The sequence below is a fragment of the Amblyraja radiata genome, chromosome 7 (assembly GCF_010909765.2).
Source record: "Amblyraja radiata isolate CabotCenter1 chromosome 7, sAmbRad1.1.pri, whole genome shotgun sequence".
In the NCBI taxonomy this organism is placed as follows: domain Eukaryota; kingdom Metazoa; phylum Chordata; class Chondrichthyes; order Rajiformes; family Rajidae; genus Amblyraja; species Amblyraja radiata.
The window spans coordinates 51,018,984-51,038,146 of NC_045962.1; the positions used below are offsets into that span (position 1 = coordinate 51,018,984).

A 19,163-nucleotide genomic window follows, 5' to 3' on the forward strand; every position below is an offset into this window, starting at 1 on the left:
CCTCACATAATTCAATATCCTTCTCCTTGGTGAATACCGAAGAAAAGAAACTGTTCAATATCTCCCCCATCTCTTTTGGCTCTGCAGATAGTTGGCCACTCTGACTCTCTAATGGACCAATTTTATCCCTCGTTATCCTTTTGCTATTAATATAGCGGTAGAAACCCTTCGGATTTACTTTTACCTTACTTGCCAAAGCAACCTCATATCTTCTTTTAGCTTTTCTAATTTCTTTCTTAAGATTCTTTTTACATTCTTTATACTCCTCAAGCACCTCATTTACTCCATGCTGCCTATAACTATTGTAGATCTCCCTCTTTTTCCGAACCAAGTGTCCAATTTCCCTTGAAAACCATGGCTCTTTACAATTTTTACGATTTCCTTTCAACCGAACAGGGACATAAAGATTCTGTACTCTTAAAATTTCACCTTTAAATGTATTCCATTTCTCTTCCACATCTTTCCCATAAAACAAACTGTCCCAATTTACTCCTTTTAAATCCTTTCGCATCTCCTCAAAGTTAGCCTTTCTCCAATCAAAAATCTCAACCCTAGGTCCAGTTTTGTCCCTCTCCATAATTATATTGAAACTAATGGTATTGTGATCACTGGACCCGAACTGTTCCCCAACGCATACCTCTGCCACCTGACCCATCTCATTTCCTAACAGGAGGTCCAGTACCGCCCCTTCTCTAATAGGTACTTCTATGTATTGTTGCAAAAAACTATCCTGCACACATTTTACAAACTCCAACCCATCCAGCCCATTTACAGAATGTGTTTCCCAGTCTATGTGTGGAAAATTGAAATCTCCCACAATCACTACCTTGTGCTTACTACTAATATCTGCAATCTCCTTACATATTTGCTCTTTCAATTCTCGCTCCCCATTTGGCGGTCTATAATACACCCCTATAAGTGTTGCTACCCCTTTCCCATTTCTCAGTTCCACCCAAATAGCCTCCCTAGACGAGCCCTCTAATCTATCCTGCCAAAGCACTGCTGTAATATCTTCCCTGATAAGCAATGCAACACCTCCACCTCTTGCCCCTCCAATTCTATCACACCTGAAGCAACGAAATCCTGGAATATTTAGTTTCCAATCACAGCCCTCTTGCAACCATGTTTCACTGATCGCCACAACATCATACTTCCAGGTGTCAATCCAGGCTCTAAGTTCATCCACTTTTCTTACAATGCTCCTAGCATTAAAATATACACATTTAAGAAACCCACCCTCTCTTATTCTCTGATTATTTTCTTTTACTTCTCTTTTACAATAATCTCTCTGAACAATTTACTTCAGTGTTAGTCTCTGAGCCCCTTCAAGTTCAAGGCGGGAAGTCCAGATTGCAAGAACTACCTGGGATGTGGCACTTGACAATTGACAAACTCCGTCATCTATCAGGTTTGACACCATCAACATATTCTGATGAGATGCAGCCAATCATGGCCACAACAGGCGGCATCTATAAACAATTCTGCAACTACAACAATTCTGATAGCATCTCCCAAATACACAACCCCCACCACAAATGCAGCAAAAAAAAAACAACAACAAAAACAGCATCGGGTTCCCACCCTGACATGCAAATAAATATTGCCATTGATTTATCATTGCCAGGTCAAAATTCAGGAGCTAATAGTACCACGCAACAGCAGAACTGCAGGGGTTCAAGGCTGAAGCTCAGCGCCATCTCTTCAAGGGCAATTTGGGCTGGGATATAAATACAGCTTCAGCCAAACACATCCACATCCCGTGCGAATAAAATAGATCACACACACAGGTTTGAAATTGAGTCAAACTCGCCCAGAATCCCATCCAAACATCTACAGGTTCACCAGGGTTGGCAAGATATCACACTTCCACTCTCATTATTCAGATTTCTTTCCTGCTGAGGATAACAGCACACTTCGCAATCTCTATAAGAACACCTGCAATGAATTTAATGATACTTTATTGTCACATGTACCGATGTACAGTGAGAAGCTTTGTTTGGCATACAACCTGATAAAATCGTAGAGCAGACCTCACCTAGGCAGTACACAAGTGTCGCCACACTTTGGCACCGACAAAGTTACAAAAGTTCACCAAACGGTCCTCTCCATTGCCTGCCGCCACATGTGGTAACAGACACCCCCCACCTCATCTGCTCCCTGGGTCCCCATTCATTCTCGGCAGCCCCCCTCCTCCCCAGCAGGGTCCTCCCATCATTCTCTGCATCCTCCGTCCTCCCCCTCGCTGGGTCCATCTTCGATCTCGGCTCAACTCAGACCACAGCTGTCCTAGTTAAGGAGAGCCTCAGGTCTATTTTCTGTATTCTAGTCATGCATCTCCACCCCAACAATAATACCCCAAGACCCTCTTCCATTCCACCAGCTTTATACCCTCCAATTTCTCCAAAGACTCTTGTAAGATTCGCAAACTGTCCTGCAGATCCTCACAACCGTGCAATGTTAATGAATGCCTATTAATGCAAAGCCATCACAGGAACATACCCTCTCTTTAATTCCACATCTCACTCCCTTCCCACAGGGAGTGGTCCCACAGCAATGCTAAAAGGGCAGGGGAAAAGATGAAGATGAAGCAGCAATTTAATTGCATTTCTAAAATGATGTGATCTCTTCTACAATGGAGAAAACAAACACAGACTAAATGACCTCTTAGCAGAACACCTTTGTTCAGTCCATAAAGATGACCCTGAGCTTCCAGCCATCCAGCACCTTTATGCTCTGTCCCATTCCCACTCTGACCTCTCAATCTTTGTGCTCCACTATAAGCTCAAGGATCATCTCATCTTCTGTTGGAGTACATGACAGTCTTTGGGATTCAAAATGTAACACAAATTGAGGTAAACAGTCCCCTTTTCTTCTTCTTCATTGTCTACAGATATTGCTGTACATTTTGTTCCAATTTGTTTCTTATTTATTTACTTGCCTTATTTATTTACTTACTCTATCTGCCAGTTCTTAAACTAATTGTTACTTTGATCTGGACCTCCATCCATCTACACCCTCTGCAACTTGAAATACACTTCATTTCTCATTTTTCCAGTTCATACAACAGGACCTGATCCTTAAATGTGGACTTGGTTTCTCTCTCAATTAACTGGCTCTGTGCTCCAACTTTTTCCATGTTTGTTTGGGATTTCCTGCATTGGCCTGCCTTGTGCATTTTTGAAAGTGCAGAAGCCATTGTCTTCTGTTCTTGCAATTTCCCAAATTCCTTGTACGCATATTCTCAGTTCACCTTGGTAGCTCCATTTCTCAATCTAAGATACATTCAGTGGAATTAGAGCGTAGGATTAATCTAACTCACACCGACTGTACACCCAGGATACCAGTAGTATATTTTCTATATATCCCCAAGAAAGTCACAAATATATTTCAAAACCTCAGTTCAACTCATCCCATAGTAAACGCTGGCATCCTTCTAATGTACCTCATATATATCTCTGTATGGTTGGATTGGGCAGGACTCCAATCAAACCTCATGACTACCTGATAAGCAAAGACATATCAACCCATTAGTATGCCCCTTACCCGAAGTGGCCCCATCAAGGTATGCTTGTCTCCTGCGCCTTCTTCTCAGAGCCTAAAAAGAGATCAGAAAGTAAATGAGGTGCAAAGGGTACTCAAAGTATAGGTGGGAATGCAGAAAGGGAGGTGCAACTTCAAAACCTCTGGTCACAACATGGTTTAACTCAATGAACTGGTCAGTGTCACAGAGACTCAACTCTCACCAGAGTATAATCCAAAGATGAATTCCATAAACCCATCAACAAGGAACCAACAGTAAATTCTAAGATAGGCACAAAATGCTGGAGTAACTCAGCGGGACAGGCAGCATCTCTGGAGAGAAGGAATGGGTGACATTTTGGGTCGAGACCCTTCACAGTAAAATCGGGGTGGGAGATCGCAACCTTCACGTGGTCCACCCCGTTTCAACTAATGAAATCAACCCGATGTGCACAAACAAATAGATCAAATAGAACAAGTTAACCTGCAACTTTAGCTGTGCACGCCATACACAAGAAGAAGAAGACAGTAAAATCTGCCAGACTGTCTGAAAAACCCAACCCGTCTCAAATGTCTTTCCTTTCCTCAACAGTGTACTGGCATCGAACTAGTGGTGAGAAAGGGCTGTACCCACCAAAACAACAGAATAATGGAGAGTTTTGTGAATATTCACTTAGTTCATTCATGTGTATCAGGGAAGGATATTTTCAATTACTGTGTTCAAGAAGGAACTGCAGATGCTGGAAAATCGAAGGTACACAAAAAAGCTGGAGAAACTCAGCGGGTGCAGCAGCTTCTATGGAGCGAAGGAAATAGGCAACGTTTCGGGCCGAAACCCCGGTTCGGCCCGAAACGTTGCCTATTTCCACTCCATAGATGCTGCTGCACCCGCTGAATTTTCAATTACTACCTGTTTATGGCCTGCAGAGAGTCAACAGCGTGAAAACAGGACATGTGGCTCACCACGTCCCTGCTGACCAGTATTTTAACCCTATCTTACACCTTGGCCTACAGTGTTCTATGTCTGGGTGATTTAAGTGCTTGTCTAGATACTTTTTAAATGCTGTCTGTGACTCTACTCCACCACTCTCTCAGGCATTGGTACTCACCACCCTCTTGTTAAAAGAGCCCCCTCAGATTCTCAGTAAATGTCCTAACTCTTCCATAAATCTATGCCCTCTATCTAATGTCTATCCTATCTACCACCCTCATACTTTTATCTACCTCAATGACGGTCCCTCTTAATCTCAAAACTGATGTCTTTCTCAAAATCGAAATGCTCCATCCCAGGAAACATCTTGGTTAATCTCCTCTGCACCTCTCCAGCACTATCACATGCTTTGAAACAACAAATGTGGTATAATTTAATTGTCCTCAAATTAAAGACCATCTCAGGAGACAATTAAGCATAAATGGTGGCCTTACCCCAGATAGAGTCGACAGCACAGAAGCAGGTCCTTTGGCCCATCTACACTTGTCCCAACTGCCTGTTTTTGGCCTATATCCCTCTAAACCTTTCCTAATTGTATTGTATGCATGTACCTGTCCAAATCTCTTTTAAATGCTGTTAGAGTATCTGCCTCACCTACCTCCTCTGGCAGCTCGCTCCATATACCCACCACCCACATCTGCAGGACAAATTAATTGAACCTTGAGCACTCTGTACTGTATTCTAACTGCTCCATGCCACTGGCTGGTTGATGCTGGATTTTCAATGTATCTTCAACACCAGTTATTGTTACCATCATAACTCCCTTCCCTGATTCCACCTAAATAATTTCAGCCAGGGGGAGGATCTCACGGGTTGCATGCCTCTCGCTGTATCAAAACCTCAGACAAGTATCAGTATTACTCAGCACCTAAATTGTAGAAAATCTCATTATCAACATACATGGGATGCAAAGCAAGTCTTATCCACCAAATACTGCCTGGAGACTACAAAGCAAGTTGCATAGCACAGAAACATGTCCTTCTGTCCAACTCATCCATACCGACCAAGACACCCATCTATGCTAATTCCATTTACCCGCATTTGGCCCATATCACTCTAAATCTTTTCTATCCACATGTCTTTTAAACATAATTGTATCCAAATACACAACTTTGTCTGGCAAAAATGGAAAGGAAGGGTAGTAAAAATCATCTGAAAGTGCTTTATCTAAACGCACGGAGTATTCGTAATAAGATAAATGAATTAACGGTGCAATTAAGTATATATAGTTATGATATCGTGGCCATTACGGAGACATGGCTGCAAGGGGATCAGGACTGGGAGTTAAATATAGAGGGGTACTCGACAATTAGGAAAGATAGACAGGAAAGAAAGGGAGGAGGGGTGGCCCTTTTAATAAGGGAGGGAATAACGGCAATAGAGAGGAAGGATATTGCGTTGAAGGATCAGGATAGTGAAACAGCTTGGGTACAGATAGAGAATAACAAGGGGAAAAAAACACTAGTGGGTGTAATTTATAGACCTCCAAATAGCTGTGACGCTGTTAGTCAGAACATAAATCTGCAAATAGTTGACGCATGTAAAAAGGGAACTGCTGTAATCATGGGGGACTTCAATTTTCATATTAATTGGGTAAACCAAACTGGGCAGGGTAGACTAGAGGAAGAGTTTATAGAATGTATTAGAGACGGGTTCCTAGAACAGTATGTCACAGAACCGACAAGGGGGGAGGCAATCTTGGATCTGGTTCTGTGTAATGAAGCAGGATTAATTAAAAATGTCATAGTTAGGGACTCGTTGGGAACAAGTGACCACAATATGGTCGAATTCCATATTCAAATAGAAGGGGAGCAGGTTGAAACTCAGGCTAGGGTGCTTAGTCTAAATAAGGGGGATTATGAAGGTATGAGGACTGAGCTGATCAAAGTTGACTGGGATAGCAGACTCAAGAATAAGACGGTACATGAGCAGTGGTGTACGTTTAAGGGTATACTGTATAACCTTCAAGAAAAATTTATTCCTATGAAGAAAAAAAGGGGTAAGGGTAAGAACAGTCAGCCATGGCTCAGTAAAACTATAAAGGATAGTATTCGGCTGAAGGCAAGGGCATATAAGGTAGCCAGAGATAGTGGGAGGGTAGAGGATTGGGAAGCATTTAAAGGTCAGCAAAAAATAACTAAGAGATTAATTAAGACGGGGAAAATAGACTATGAAAGGAATTTAGCGAACAACATAAAAACTAATAGTAAGAGTTTTTATAGCTATATAAAAAGAAAAAGGGTGGCTAAGGTGAACGTTGGTCCATTGGAGGGTGAGACTGGAGAGTTGTTGGTGGGGAACATGGAAATGGCAAAGGCATTAAACGAGTATTTTGTATCAGTCTTCACCATAGAAGACACAAAAAATATTCCAACGCTGGATAAACAGGGGGCGGTAGGAATGGAGGAGCTAAATACTATTAAGATCACCAAGGAGGTGGTATTAGGGAAATTAATGAGACTGAAGGAGGATAAATCCCCTGGGCCTGATGGATTACATCCAAGGGTCTTGAGGGAGATAGCGGTGGGGATTGTGGATGCATTGGTGATAATTTTCCAAAACTCCCTGGAGGCAGGAACGGTCCCAGTGGATTGGAAAATGGCCAATGTAACACCTATATTTAAAAAAGGAAGTAAACAGAAGGCGGGTAACTATAGACCGGTTAGTCTAACATCGGTGGTGGGTAAAATGTTAGAGACAATTATTAAAGAAACACTAACGGGGCACTTGGATAAACATGACTTCATCGGACAGAACCAGCATGGTTTTGTGAAGGGGAAGTCCTGTTTAACGAATCTGCTCGAATTCTTTGAGGAAGTAACAACCCGGGTGGATAAAGGGGAACCGGTGGATGTGGTATACTTGGACTTCCAAAAGGCTTTTGACAAGGTGCCACATAAGAGACTATTGCTAAAAATAAAAAATTATGGGATTGGGGGTAATATATTAGCATGGGTAGAGGATTGGCTAACAAATAGGAAGCAGAGAGTGGGGATAAATGGTTCATACTCGGGATGGCAACCGGTAACTAGCGGGGTTCCGCAAGGGTCGGTGCTGGGACCCCAGTTGTTCACAATTTATATAAATGATTTGGAGGAGGGAACCAAGTGTAATATATCAAAATTTGCGGACGATACAAAAATGGGAGGAAAAGTAGGGGATGAGGAGGATAGGAAGAGTCTGCAAAAGGATATAGATAAGCTAGGTGAGTGGGCAACAACTTGGCAGATGAAATTTAATACTAATAAATGTGAAGTCATTCACTTTGGGAAAAAAAATGATAGGGCAAGTTATTTTCTAAATGAGGAGGAGCTGCGTTGTAATGCAACGCAAAGGGATCTAGGGGTATTAGTACATGAATCACTAAAAGTTAGTATGCAGGTGCAGCAAGCAATCAGGAAGGCCAATGGAGTTTTGGCCTTTATTGCTAGGGGGATTGAGTATAAAAACACGGAGGTCTTGCTGCAGCTGTACACAGTATTAGTGAGACCACATTTGGAATACTGTGTACAGTTCTGGGGTCCATACTTAAGAAAGGATGTACTAGCCCTGGAGGCAGTGCAGCGAAGGTTTACAAGATTAATTCCTGCAATGAGGGGATTGACATATGAGGAAAGGTTAAGTAGGCTGGAACTCTACTCTTTGGAGTTTAGAAGAATGAGAGGCGATCTCATTGAAACATATAAGATCGTGAGGGGCCTTGATCGGGTGGATGCACCGAGGATGTTCCCAATGATCGGGGAAACTAGAACTAGGGGACATAGTTGCAGAATAAGGGGGGGCTCTTTTAAAACTGAGATGAGGAAGAACTTCTTCACCCAGAGGGTGGTTAATTTATGGAATTCACTGCCCCAGGGAGCAGTGGAAGCAGAAACTTTAAATATATTTAAGACTAAAATAGATGGTTTTTTAGCTGCCAAGGGGATAAGGGGCTACGGGGAGAGGGCAGGGATATGGACCTAGGTATGGTTAGTATAGTAAGACCTGAGTGATCTCCTGGACAAGTGTCGATCGCCTGGATTGGGGTCGGAGAGGAATTTCCCGGATTTTTTTCCCGAATTGGACCTGGGTTTTTATCCGGTTTTTTGCCTCCCCCAGGAGATCACGAGGTTCTTGGGGTGGAGAGGGGTGATAGCGGTATAAAGGGGAGGGTAGTGTCTTGTGTTCTGTGTCTTGTGTCTACTGTTTGTGGGTAAGTGTGTCTGTTTAGTGTTCAGCCATGAGCGAATGGCGGTGCGGGCTCGACGGACCTGGTGGTCTACTCTCGCACCTACTTTCTATGTTTCTATGTTTCTAAGCCTGTTCTACATACCCACAACACTCTGTGGGAAAATCTGCCACACATTCCTTTTTAATCTTTCCACTCTCACTTTAAACCTGTGGCCTCTAGTTTTAGGGTCCCATACTCTGGGGAAAGGGCTGGACTTCCTATCCTGTCTATGCATTTCATAATTGTTATAAACCTCAACTATACCTTCAGTCTCCTTCGCTCCAGGGAAAACAGTTCCAAACTATAGTTTCCCACAATAACTCAAGCCTCCAGTCCAGTTAACGTTCTTGTGAATCATTTTCTGAACCATCTCTAGTTCAATCACTTCCTTTGCCAGAACTATCCACCATACTCCAACTACGGCTTAATCAACGATTTGTTTAACTGTAACATGATGTCCCAACTCCTTTGACCAATGCCTCAGCCATTGAGCATACCATACACCTTCTTCACCACCGCCTGTTAGCATTTTTAATCTTTGCCTCACTGTCCCATCAGACACTGTTAGAGCAGTTGCAGCATAGAATAAATATTGGCTAAAACTCCTTCACACTCTCCCAAACACTGCCAGAGCAGATGCACAATGGGTTAGGTAGAGTGTTTATATTGTTCCACCAAGCAGGTACAGTACAAGTTAGAGAGTAAAATTCCATCTTTAAAATTACGCCTCTTCTAGAATGAGCCTGTGCTATGTTAAGATGACATTTAATTTTTCATACACCAACATCAGTAATTTTAACCTGTTTGGGAGTCAGGACCTTTTGGGAGAGGACTCCACCCATAAGGCTCCGCACCTTCACTGATGGGGTGTGCCCGCTCTGCGAAGAATGCAGTTTCTTCCTAAATTTGGTTTCTTCCCTGCTGCTATCAGACTACTGAATGGACCTCATGATCTAAGAATATAATCCAAATCTCCCAATCCTACCACATTGTGGCCCTAGCATCTTTTGATCTGGTCTTTCTCTGCAGCTGCAAGATTGTAATACTATAACACGGTACTCTACACTCTGGTTATTTTGCATTTTATGCTACCTGTTGTACTTGTCTATGACTTTATTGTACAAATGCTATCATTTGATTGGATAGCACGCAAACAAAGTTTTTCACCTCTTCTCGCGTATGTTGTGCACAGCCTAAAGTTGTAGGACAACTTGTTCTATTTGATCTTAGAAACATAGACACATAGAAAATAGGTGCAGGAGTAGGCCATTCGGCCCTTCGAGCCTGCACCGCCATTCAATATGATCATGGCTGATCATCCAACTCAGTATCCTGTACCTGCCTTCTCTCCATACCTCCTGATCCCTTTAGCCACAAGGACCACATCTAACTCCCTCTTAAATATAGCCAATGAACTGGCCTCAACTACCTTCTTTGGTCTTTACCTACTTATTTGATTGTGCATGCTGGGTTGATTGCATTAGTCGAAACAGGGCGGACCACGTGAAGGTTGCAATCTTCCACCCCAGTTTTTCTACTGTATCTTGGAACATGTGACAAGAAAAAACCAACAACAATACCGGTAGATTCAGTAAAGTGGAATTCAACCCTGACTCTGGAATAATAAATTCGTCTCTGACCTTCCGTGCTCGTCTTTGTTCCATGGAGAGTTGTGTTGGGGTTTGGGATCGACTGGAGTCACCATCAATCTCACAAATAAGGTCATCATCTGTAATAGTCATTGGAAGTGTAATCATCTTTCTGGTTGTCTCAGCCAGAATTCCCAATACGATCAAGAAGCTATAGACAGATAAAATCACAAACCATCTGAGGTAGAATAGATGTCCTCTTCTTGAAAGGAACTTATTGTTGAAGAATCGGGTTGAAATCCTCCTAAAGGAACAAAGAGAATCATAGAGAAAGGCACATGCCATTCCACAGAACATTCAGCTGAAAGACTATTGAAGATATTGGAAATACTCAGCGGATCAGGCATCATCTATGTCATCTCTTTAAAAGAGTTTTCAATTACTTCCATTCTCCATCTCTTTCCCCTAGACCAATTCTCACCAGGTCGGGGGGAGATCCCCCCCGCCACGGGTACCATGTAATCCCGTGCTACCTGCTCCATGGTCGGATAGTCGGCGACTAAACCGTCTCCCCCACCTGGTTTGCCAGGTGAGGAGGGGGCTGTGGACCAAAAACAAGACCTGTCAAAGGGCGGATGAGCTTCTTGCGAGCCAACGGCCATCCACACTTCACTTATCGTACATAGCATTGTAAGGAATGATGATAAGGCATACACCAAAATCCTATACTTCCAGCGGCGGATGTCCGTAGGAACTGGAGGACAGAGACGTGTGGTGCGTCCGTCACTGTTCCCGTTGGAAACCAGCACCACTGCGTCGCTAATGTTTTCAACGATGATGAATGAATGAATTCTCATTTGGCTGTTGGTGAATCCGTTTTAACAATCCTTTCAGACAATGCATTACAAATCGTTATAACATTCTGTATAAATGAATTTCCATGCACACACCCTGGGGTGTACTGCTTTTACTTTGTTAAAAAGTTTGGGTTTTTGTTTCTTTGTCACTTTAGTTTCAGCGTCCTATGCTAAGTAGACACCTAGACAGGGTTACATTTTCCCCTGTTAGGGTTAGGCAGTTAGTTGGGAAATATTAGTTAAATGTGGCCCCGCATGAGTGAGCGTCTGACTTATATGGAACACAGAACAGGTTGTGATAACTAACCTGGTGACGTTGGTGCATTTGGCATTTCTTCAAATCACTTAAAGTTTTTTATATGATCATTTATAGCAGAGATGGATAATAGAGTAAACAGCTTTCCAAATTGTGAAATTTCAGGAGTTAAGGAAAAGGGCATCAAAGCATAGGATGATACAATGTTGCCTTAGACAATGACCAGGAGCAGTGACCCTTGCTCATTCCCATCACCCTAGCTCAGGGGTCATTGGGCAGTGACCGGAGGCAGGAGCCCTGGCTGATCCTTCTTCTCTAATCTAAAGATTACTAGACAGGGATGAGAATGAGAAGATTAGAAGTTTAAAGCTCAGTTTAGAAATCTGAACATCTGATCTAGGTTAACTCTCTAGTGCCACAGTTTCAGAAATCTTCAGAATTAGCATTACATCATGATCCCAAGTGCCCTCTTTAATTTAAATTAAAGATTCCACGGCATTATTTAAAAAATATGGGTCCAGGCAAATATTTACCCCTCAATTGACGTCACTGGAAATGGGTCGTCACTGATTTAATTTAGTTTAGTTTAGAGATACAGCGCGGAAACAGGCCCTTCGGCCCACCGGGTCTGGGCCGACCAGCGATCTCCGCACATTAACACAAACCTACACCCACTAGGGACTATTTTTACATTTACCAAAGCAATTAACCTACAAACCTGTACGTCTTTTTGTGGGATCTTGCTTTGTGCTATTTATCTGCCATGTCTCCTCAGTGATAACACATCAAAATAATAGTTTTGCTCTGAACTGCTTTGAAACATTCTGATAATGTGAATGATGTAATGCAAAAGTAAGTTCATTGTTAAATATGTAACCATATCAGGCTGAATGGGACAGATTCAGACATTTGCTGTATCCAAATCAATCCTTCAGATACTGGAACATTACTTCAGAGCAAAGGTGAAGCTGGGACTCGAGCTAGGATGAGTGGGAATGGGCTTCATGGGTTGACTAGCATAGTTGGTCCATGGGAGCATTTTGGGTACCCAATTGTAGGCCGAAGAAGGGTCTCAACCCGAAATGTCACCTATTCATTTTCTCCAGAGATGCTGCCTGACCCGCTGATTTACTTCAGCATTTTGTGTCTATCATCTGTAGGAAGTGGTCCTCAATCTGTCCTCAAGTGGTCAACAAAGAGAATCTCAGGTATCAGCAACTTTGCAAATGAAGAAAGGTTAAATGAGCTGGATCCATCTACACTGAAAGAGGATACATTTGAAATAATTCAGGTGAGCATAAATTAAAATGAGAAATTCAGAAACATCTTTTGCCATTGGATGATCCATACAAGGCACTCAAGTACTGATTGGCATAATACTTGGCATTTTGTCGGACATATTATTGGGCACTTTTTCTATGAGCACTGTAGATATTCAGTTCTGTCACTGGACCCTGATCTAACTTTTTGCCAAAGGTGATGGACATCTTTGTTTGTTCTTGTTCACCAACTCACCTTTTCGCCGCCGGGTCGTAATCGATTTATCCTTCTTACCACCAAAAGCATAATGAAGGGACTTGCTTCCTGTAAAATTAAAGCCACTGACAATTAAGATAGATGTACATAGAAACATAGAAAATAGGTGCAGGAGTAGGCCATTCGGCCCTTCGAGCCTGCACCGCCATTCAATATGATCATGGCTGATCATCCAACTCAGTATCCTGTACCTGCCATCTCTCCATACCCCTGATCCCTTTAGCCACAAGGGCCACATCTAACTCCCTCTTAAATATAGCCGATGAACTGGCCTCAACTACCTTCTGTGGCAGAGAATTCCACAGATTCACCACTCTCTGTATAAAAAATGATTTTCTCATCTCGGTCCTAAAAGACTTCCCCCTTATCCTTAAACTATGACCCCTTGTTCTGGACTTCCCCAACATCGGGAATAATCTTCCTGCATCTAGCCTGTCCATCTCCTTAAGAATTTTGTAAGTTTCTATAAGATCCCCCCTCAATCTTCTAAATTCTAGCGAGTACAAGCCGAGTCTATCCAGTCTTTCTTCATATGAAAGTCCTGCCATCCCAGGAATCAGTCTAGTGAACCTTCTCTGCATTCCCTCTGTGGCAAGATTGTCTTTCCTCAGAATAGGAGACCAAAACTGTACGCAATACTCCAGGTGTGGTCTCACCAAGACCCTGTACAACTACAGTAGAACCTCCCTGCTCTTATACTCAAATCCTTTTGCTATGAATGCTAACATACCATTCGCTTTCTTCACTGCCTGCTGCACCTGCATGCCTACTTTCAATGACTGGTGTACCATGACACCCAGGTCTCGTGGCATCTCCCCTTTTCCTAATCGGCCACAGGGAACAGGGAAACCCTGCTTCTACAGCAATCCAGATCCAGAGCCCCTCTCCAATCATTATGTGATAATTGGCTACTCGCTCGTGGGATTCCAGGTTTAGAATCAGGAATAAATATTAGAAATAATGAAATCAAAAAGTGCAGGAGAATAACTGGCAAGAAGATGAAAGGAATCTAGAAAGAAGGAATTAGGAGCGAGAATGCATGGAACCCAAATACCAACATGATCGTTAGTTTGTCGGGCCACCACCATCTGGAACTTCAGGAGTGAAGGCCAAGCTGTCAACATCATGTCAACAACATTTAGCTTGCATGATAGAGAGGATAAGCACAGGAATGTTGGGAGAGTGGGTGAGAAGAGTAAGGGGTGGGAGTGGTGGGAATGGTGGAGGTGGCAGCGATGGAGAGAAATGGTGGGAAAAGAGGCATGGGAAGTGGCTCAGAGAAAGGGGTAGAAGGGGCTAGAGGAACGGAGTGGTCAGTGATTGGGAATGATGAATAGAGAGAGTGACAGAGAGAGAGATAGATGTTTGGCAGATAGAGTTGGTTGAGGGATGGGTTGAGGGAGCACAGCTGCCATCACTGTGGTCTACTGTTACAACTGGCTGGGCTCCACATTAAATCTGTTCATGCTCATGGCAACCTCTTTCTGCTGATTTACTTTAAGCAACAGCTTAAAGTTCTGTACCATCTCATGTTTGATGCTTGATTTTATATTGGTGTTATATATTACCATATGTTTTTCAATTCATAATAACTTAAGTTGCTTAAGAGTTAGTAAGCTCTTCTATTGCTTAAGAGTTAGTAAGCTCTTCTATTGGAGTTTGGAGCAAAACCTGGTTGGTATATGTGAAACACACAGAAAATGTTGGAAGCACTCAGTAGGTCAGCTAACATCTGTTGAGTGGGAAATACCAAAATTCCAGGTCAGGGATCTTTCACCAGAACTGGGGAATTACGTTCAAAGCTGCGGAAATGGGAGAAGGGATGGTGTCTGTGATAATTTGCAGGGCACAGTTGTCAAGGCAACAACTACTTTAAACACTAGCTGCTAGAGATAAAAGAGAGAAGAAAGAGAATTAAACTGAAATAACCAGCAACATCTATGTGGAAAGAGCTTAAACTAGATATCTTATATCTTCTGAGGAAACCAGGAAGAGCCTTGTCTTAAGATCATAACAAAAAGATGGTACCCCAAGAGTACAATGCATGTGTGGCCACTCTCCACATCCTTGGTGAGAATAAGTGAGCAGCATCATCTACGTTCATGTAATTCAAGCTGCAGCTGGGCAACATTAAATAGGGGCAAATAAATCCTTTCAGATCTTTTTTCCACAAGGCAGGGAGGGGCATGTGCAAAAAGCACTGAGACGACCCAACATTTCCAAAGCTATGCTGCACGACAGTGACTAACCTGGATGGGAGGAGCAGCCTGGGAAGCTGCCACTGGGAGCTTGAATGTAGTCCAACATGGAGAGTCGCACAATCTCACCATCAGGAGCCATGATAAGGCTGCCCGAAATATCTTTGTGGACTTGAGAAAGAAAAAGGAACAGACTGATCATTATCAACACACTTTGACATCTTTAATGAACCAAAGAAAAAGGGCAGTATCACATCTGGGATCAAGACCAAAATGACTTTGGCATCCCACATACTGGTCATCCTTAATATCAGAACGATTCCAAATGATTGGAACTATCTTATTATTACACAGTGATAAGAGGGACTTTATTAGAAGCTGCTAAGTGGCATTAATAGGTTAATGCTTTTTACAGTGCATCTGTAGAAATTGATGAGAATTGTAGGGGACCATTACGACCTTCTTAAGTCTTCTAAGTCCATTAGCCATTGCTTCAATATGGTGGTCCAGGACATGGCACTGGTGATATTTACAGTTGCTGTTGGCATTTACAGAGGCAATGAACCAAGTATGGGTAGAGCGACTTACAATTATAGAAACCACCTACCAGTTCCAAAAATCAAAAATGCTGATGGATTTTTGGCCTTTTACAGTTGAAATACAAAGAGGGAGAAGTAGCAGTGAATTTGCATTCCCTGAAGTAGAGAAGATTAAATGGTGATCTTTTGCAGATATTGAAGATGATTATTGGAATTGAAAGACTGGGGTTCAGAACAAGTGAACACAGCGCTGAAAGTACTAATAGTGCATTCAGGGCAAGTTCCAGGAAGCATTCATACATGCAAGGGGCAGGGGAGTTCTGTGGCAGTGTCAAAATTACCACTGAAGCTGCAAGTCACGAGAAAATGCCAGAAATATGGATAAAGTTTTGTTGGCCAGGGGCATTGAACTGTGAATCCAAGGGACCCAGAGGTATAGATAAATGATTTGAATTATATTTTCACTCTTTTCTTTGAGTACTACATTCCTTCGTGTACTGGCATCCAGTCTTACCCCTCAGTTTCTCTGGCACAGTGCCTCGAACAATTCCTGGAGCTGAAGTCTTAGTTTTACGGGCTTTGCGTTTAATGCACGCCATGCTTCTCTGCTTTCCGGGTCCCTTTATGCCTTGAATTGGAGGCAGCAACTGGAGGACTGGTCTTCCTTTCTCGTTCTGAATAACACCCTCTGAATGGGAGAAGAGAGAAACTCTGAAAATTAGTCTTTATGGTACAACAAAATATCAGTTGATAAATTATTAACTTAAGCGACCTTAAAACATTAATGATAAGTCTGAACCTTGTCCATTTTGCTCATTTACCAAACGCTGCAATTTTAACCTAATCTTCTGAGCTTACTGAAGACAGCAGTCACCCGTGGCACCCTCTAAGTAGGAAGATTAGTTCAGAGCTTATTTGGAGGTTGGTAATTATGGGACTGAACCAGGGTAGGCCACAAAATTCAGAGGCCAATGTACCCCAAAGTGACTTATGTAAGTTTTTTACTGAGATCCTCACCGAGGCAAGGAGAAGCTTCACAGTGGAACAGACTGAGTATCTTCACAGAGCTCCACGCTGGGGCATGGGGAGGCTCGGCTCCACGCTGGGGCTAGGGGAGGCTCTGCTCCACGCTGGGGCTAGGGGAGGCTCTGCACCGCGCTAGGGCAGGGGGAGGCTCGGCTCCGCGCTGGGGCAGGGGGAGGCTCGGCTCCGCAGGGGGAGGCTCGGCTCCGCGCTGGGGCAGGGGGAGGCTCGGCTCCGCGCTGGGGCAGGGGGAGGCTCGGCTCCGCGCTGGGGCAGGGGGAGGCTCGGCTCCGCGCTGGGGCAGGGGGAGGCTCGGCTCCGCGCTGGGGCAGGGGGAGGCTCGGCTCTGCGCTGGGGCAGGAGGAGGCTTGGCTCTGCGCTGGGGCAGACAGATAAAACAAACACTTGTAATACAATTGATCTCTCACCTTCCAATAGAATGGCATCTTCTTCCAATCTTTTCTCCACAAATCCATCTGTCCTTTCCTCTGTCTCACTCTGAATGGATATCTGTGGTAAAAATCCAGTCTCTTCCCCATTCGGGCCAGACCTCCTCTCTGTGCTGATGGGATACTTCACACTGAGCTGATCCATATCATCCATTCCTTCCATTTTGGAAGGTTCTATGCTAATAGGATACTCCAGTTTTCCTTCATGCTCTTAAAGGCAATGTGGCATAAAGAGAAACATACTGAAACTAGAGGGCAAAGGAAACCATTCGACTTGTCCCACTTCTGTCAGTACTACCCGGAGATTTTTATTCAGATCCTTTCTACCTGTTCTTTCTTTATATCCATTTGTGTTCTACTGGGACAGGGGAAGACAGGGTGAGCTGATGATGAAACGATGGTTGCCAAGGTGCTTGGGTTGATGCTGTGGTGATGAGTGGGCAGAGAGCTCAGGAGTGCAAGTGATGGTGAATTGAGAGTTGAGCTGGTGCTTAAAGATGAAATATAGCAGGGGAGTGATGGAGCTGGGAGTTGAGGAGCGGCAGGAAATTGGAATCAGGAGTGGGAACATGGTTTGGGACAAGAGATTTGATTGATGGATCGGGAGGACTGGACTATCGATGGACTGGAGGATGGGATGGATGGCAGCTGAAAGGGTTGTTGAGATGAGGCAAAGATTTTTGTAGCGTGGACGGTTTTGATGGCAGTAATTGGGATGTGGATTGGTTTTGGAACGGGACAATGGCTTCTTTGGAGGAGGTTGGAGTGGAGGCTTCGATGGAGAGATGATGATGGGGTTTGGGATAGGAAGTGCATTGAAATGGGGTTAGGCATTTGGTTGAAATAGGAAGGTTATGGGCCAGGTGAGGTTGGGTGGGGTTGAGAAAGGGGAATTTTTCATTGAGAAAATGGTAGAGATTTAAAACGTACTCTCTGAAAGGGTGCTAGAGGCAGAAATACTCATTGCACATGGTAGTGTGCTGGAAGGCATGACCTGAAGGATTTTAGATTCATTGGAAATGGGCTGGAGTTCTATATGGGCTGGGGTTGAGATTTGGAGTAGGAGGTAATAGACAATAGACAATAGACAATAGGTGCAGGAGTAGGCCATTCGGCCCTTCGAGCCAGCAGCGCCATTCAATGTGATCATGGCTGATCATCCCCAATCAGTACCCCGTTCCTGCCTTCTCCCCATATCCCCTGACTCCGCTATCTTTAAGAGCCCCGTCTAGCTCTCTCTTGAAAGTATCCAGATAACCGGCCTCCACCTCTGAGGCAGAGAATTCCACAGACTCACAACTCTCTGTGAGAAAAAGTGTTTCCTCGTCTCTGTTCTAAATGGCTTACCCCTTATTCTTAAACTGTGGCCCCTGGTTCTGGACTCCCCCAACATTGGGAACATGTTTCCTGCCTCTAGTGTGTCCAAACCCTTAACAATCTTATATGTTTCAATAAGATCCCCTCTCATCCTTCTAAACTCCAGAGTGTACAATAGTTGCTGTCTCCCACATTCTGATCTATTACTCAGCATGTTTACGTCAGGTGTTCCTCTACCTGTCACTTCATCGTAGACATTTTCTGCATTCTGATTTTGTTGTTCACCATCTGTCAATGGGGGCAGAACCAATTTCTGCCCAATTTGAACTTCTTCTGGTTTTACTCTTCCCCCTTCCCGTCCAGCCCATCGAGCTGCTGCTAAAGGCCGTCTCCTTACCACTGGCAGTTTCAGCAATTCTGGCTGGAAAACATCAGAACACACTTTTTAGTCAAAGTACCAGGCTCAGGAAGGGAAACAAACCCACACACATAATCTGTCAATGGACTAATATATGCTGCTTAATAGATGAACACATGCACCTCAACAGGACTTCACAGATAGTCAAGTCCAAGACCATTCAACATGCTAACACATACAATACAATCGGAATACACACATATCCCAATAAGACAACATGCACGGACAATAGACTAATGCATGTAATTGAACTCACCAGCC

The 19,163-nt window shown here is 43.5% G+C and overlaps 1 protein-coding gene across 2 annotated transcripts in view; it reads right to left on the reverse strand.

Annotated features, from left to right (window-relative positions):
• The window catches only part of kiaa2012 (KIAA2012 ortholog), a 47,542-nt gene that overhangs the window by 13,426 nt on the left and 14,953 nt on the right, over positions 1 to 19,163 (reverse strand). For both annotated transcript variants that reach the window (XM_033024446.1, XM_033024445.1), the window contains exons 8-15: positions 18,722 to 18,905; positions 17,147 to 17,377; positions 16,210 to 16,383; positions 15,208 to 15,327; positions 12,938 to 13,006; positions 10,545 to 10,613; positions 10,361 to 10,449; positions 3,544 to 3,595 (exon numbers count right to left, since the gene is read on the reverse strand). In XM_033024446.1, the coding sequence (XP_032880337.1) occupies positions 3,544 to 3,595; positions 10,361 to 10,449; positions 10,545 to 10,613; positions 12,938 to 13,006; positions 15,208 to 15,327; positions 16,210 to 16,383; positions 17,147 to 17,377; positions 18,722 to 18,905 (988 nt within the window). The remainder of the gene's footprint in view (positions 1 to 3,543; positions 3,596 to 10,360; positions 10,450 to 10,544; positions 10,614 to 12,937; positions 13,007 to 15,207; positions 15,328 to 16,209; positions 16,384 to 17,146; positions 17,378 to 18,721; positions 18,906 to 19,163) is intronic.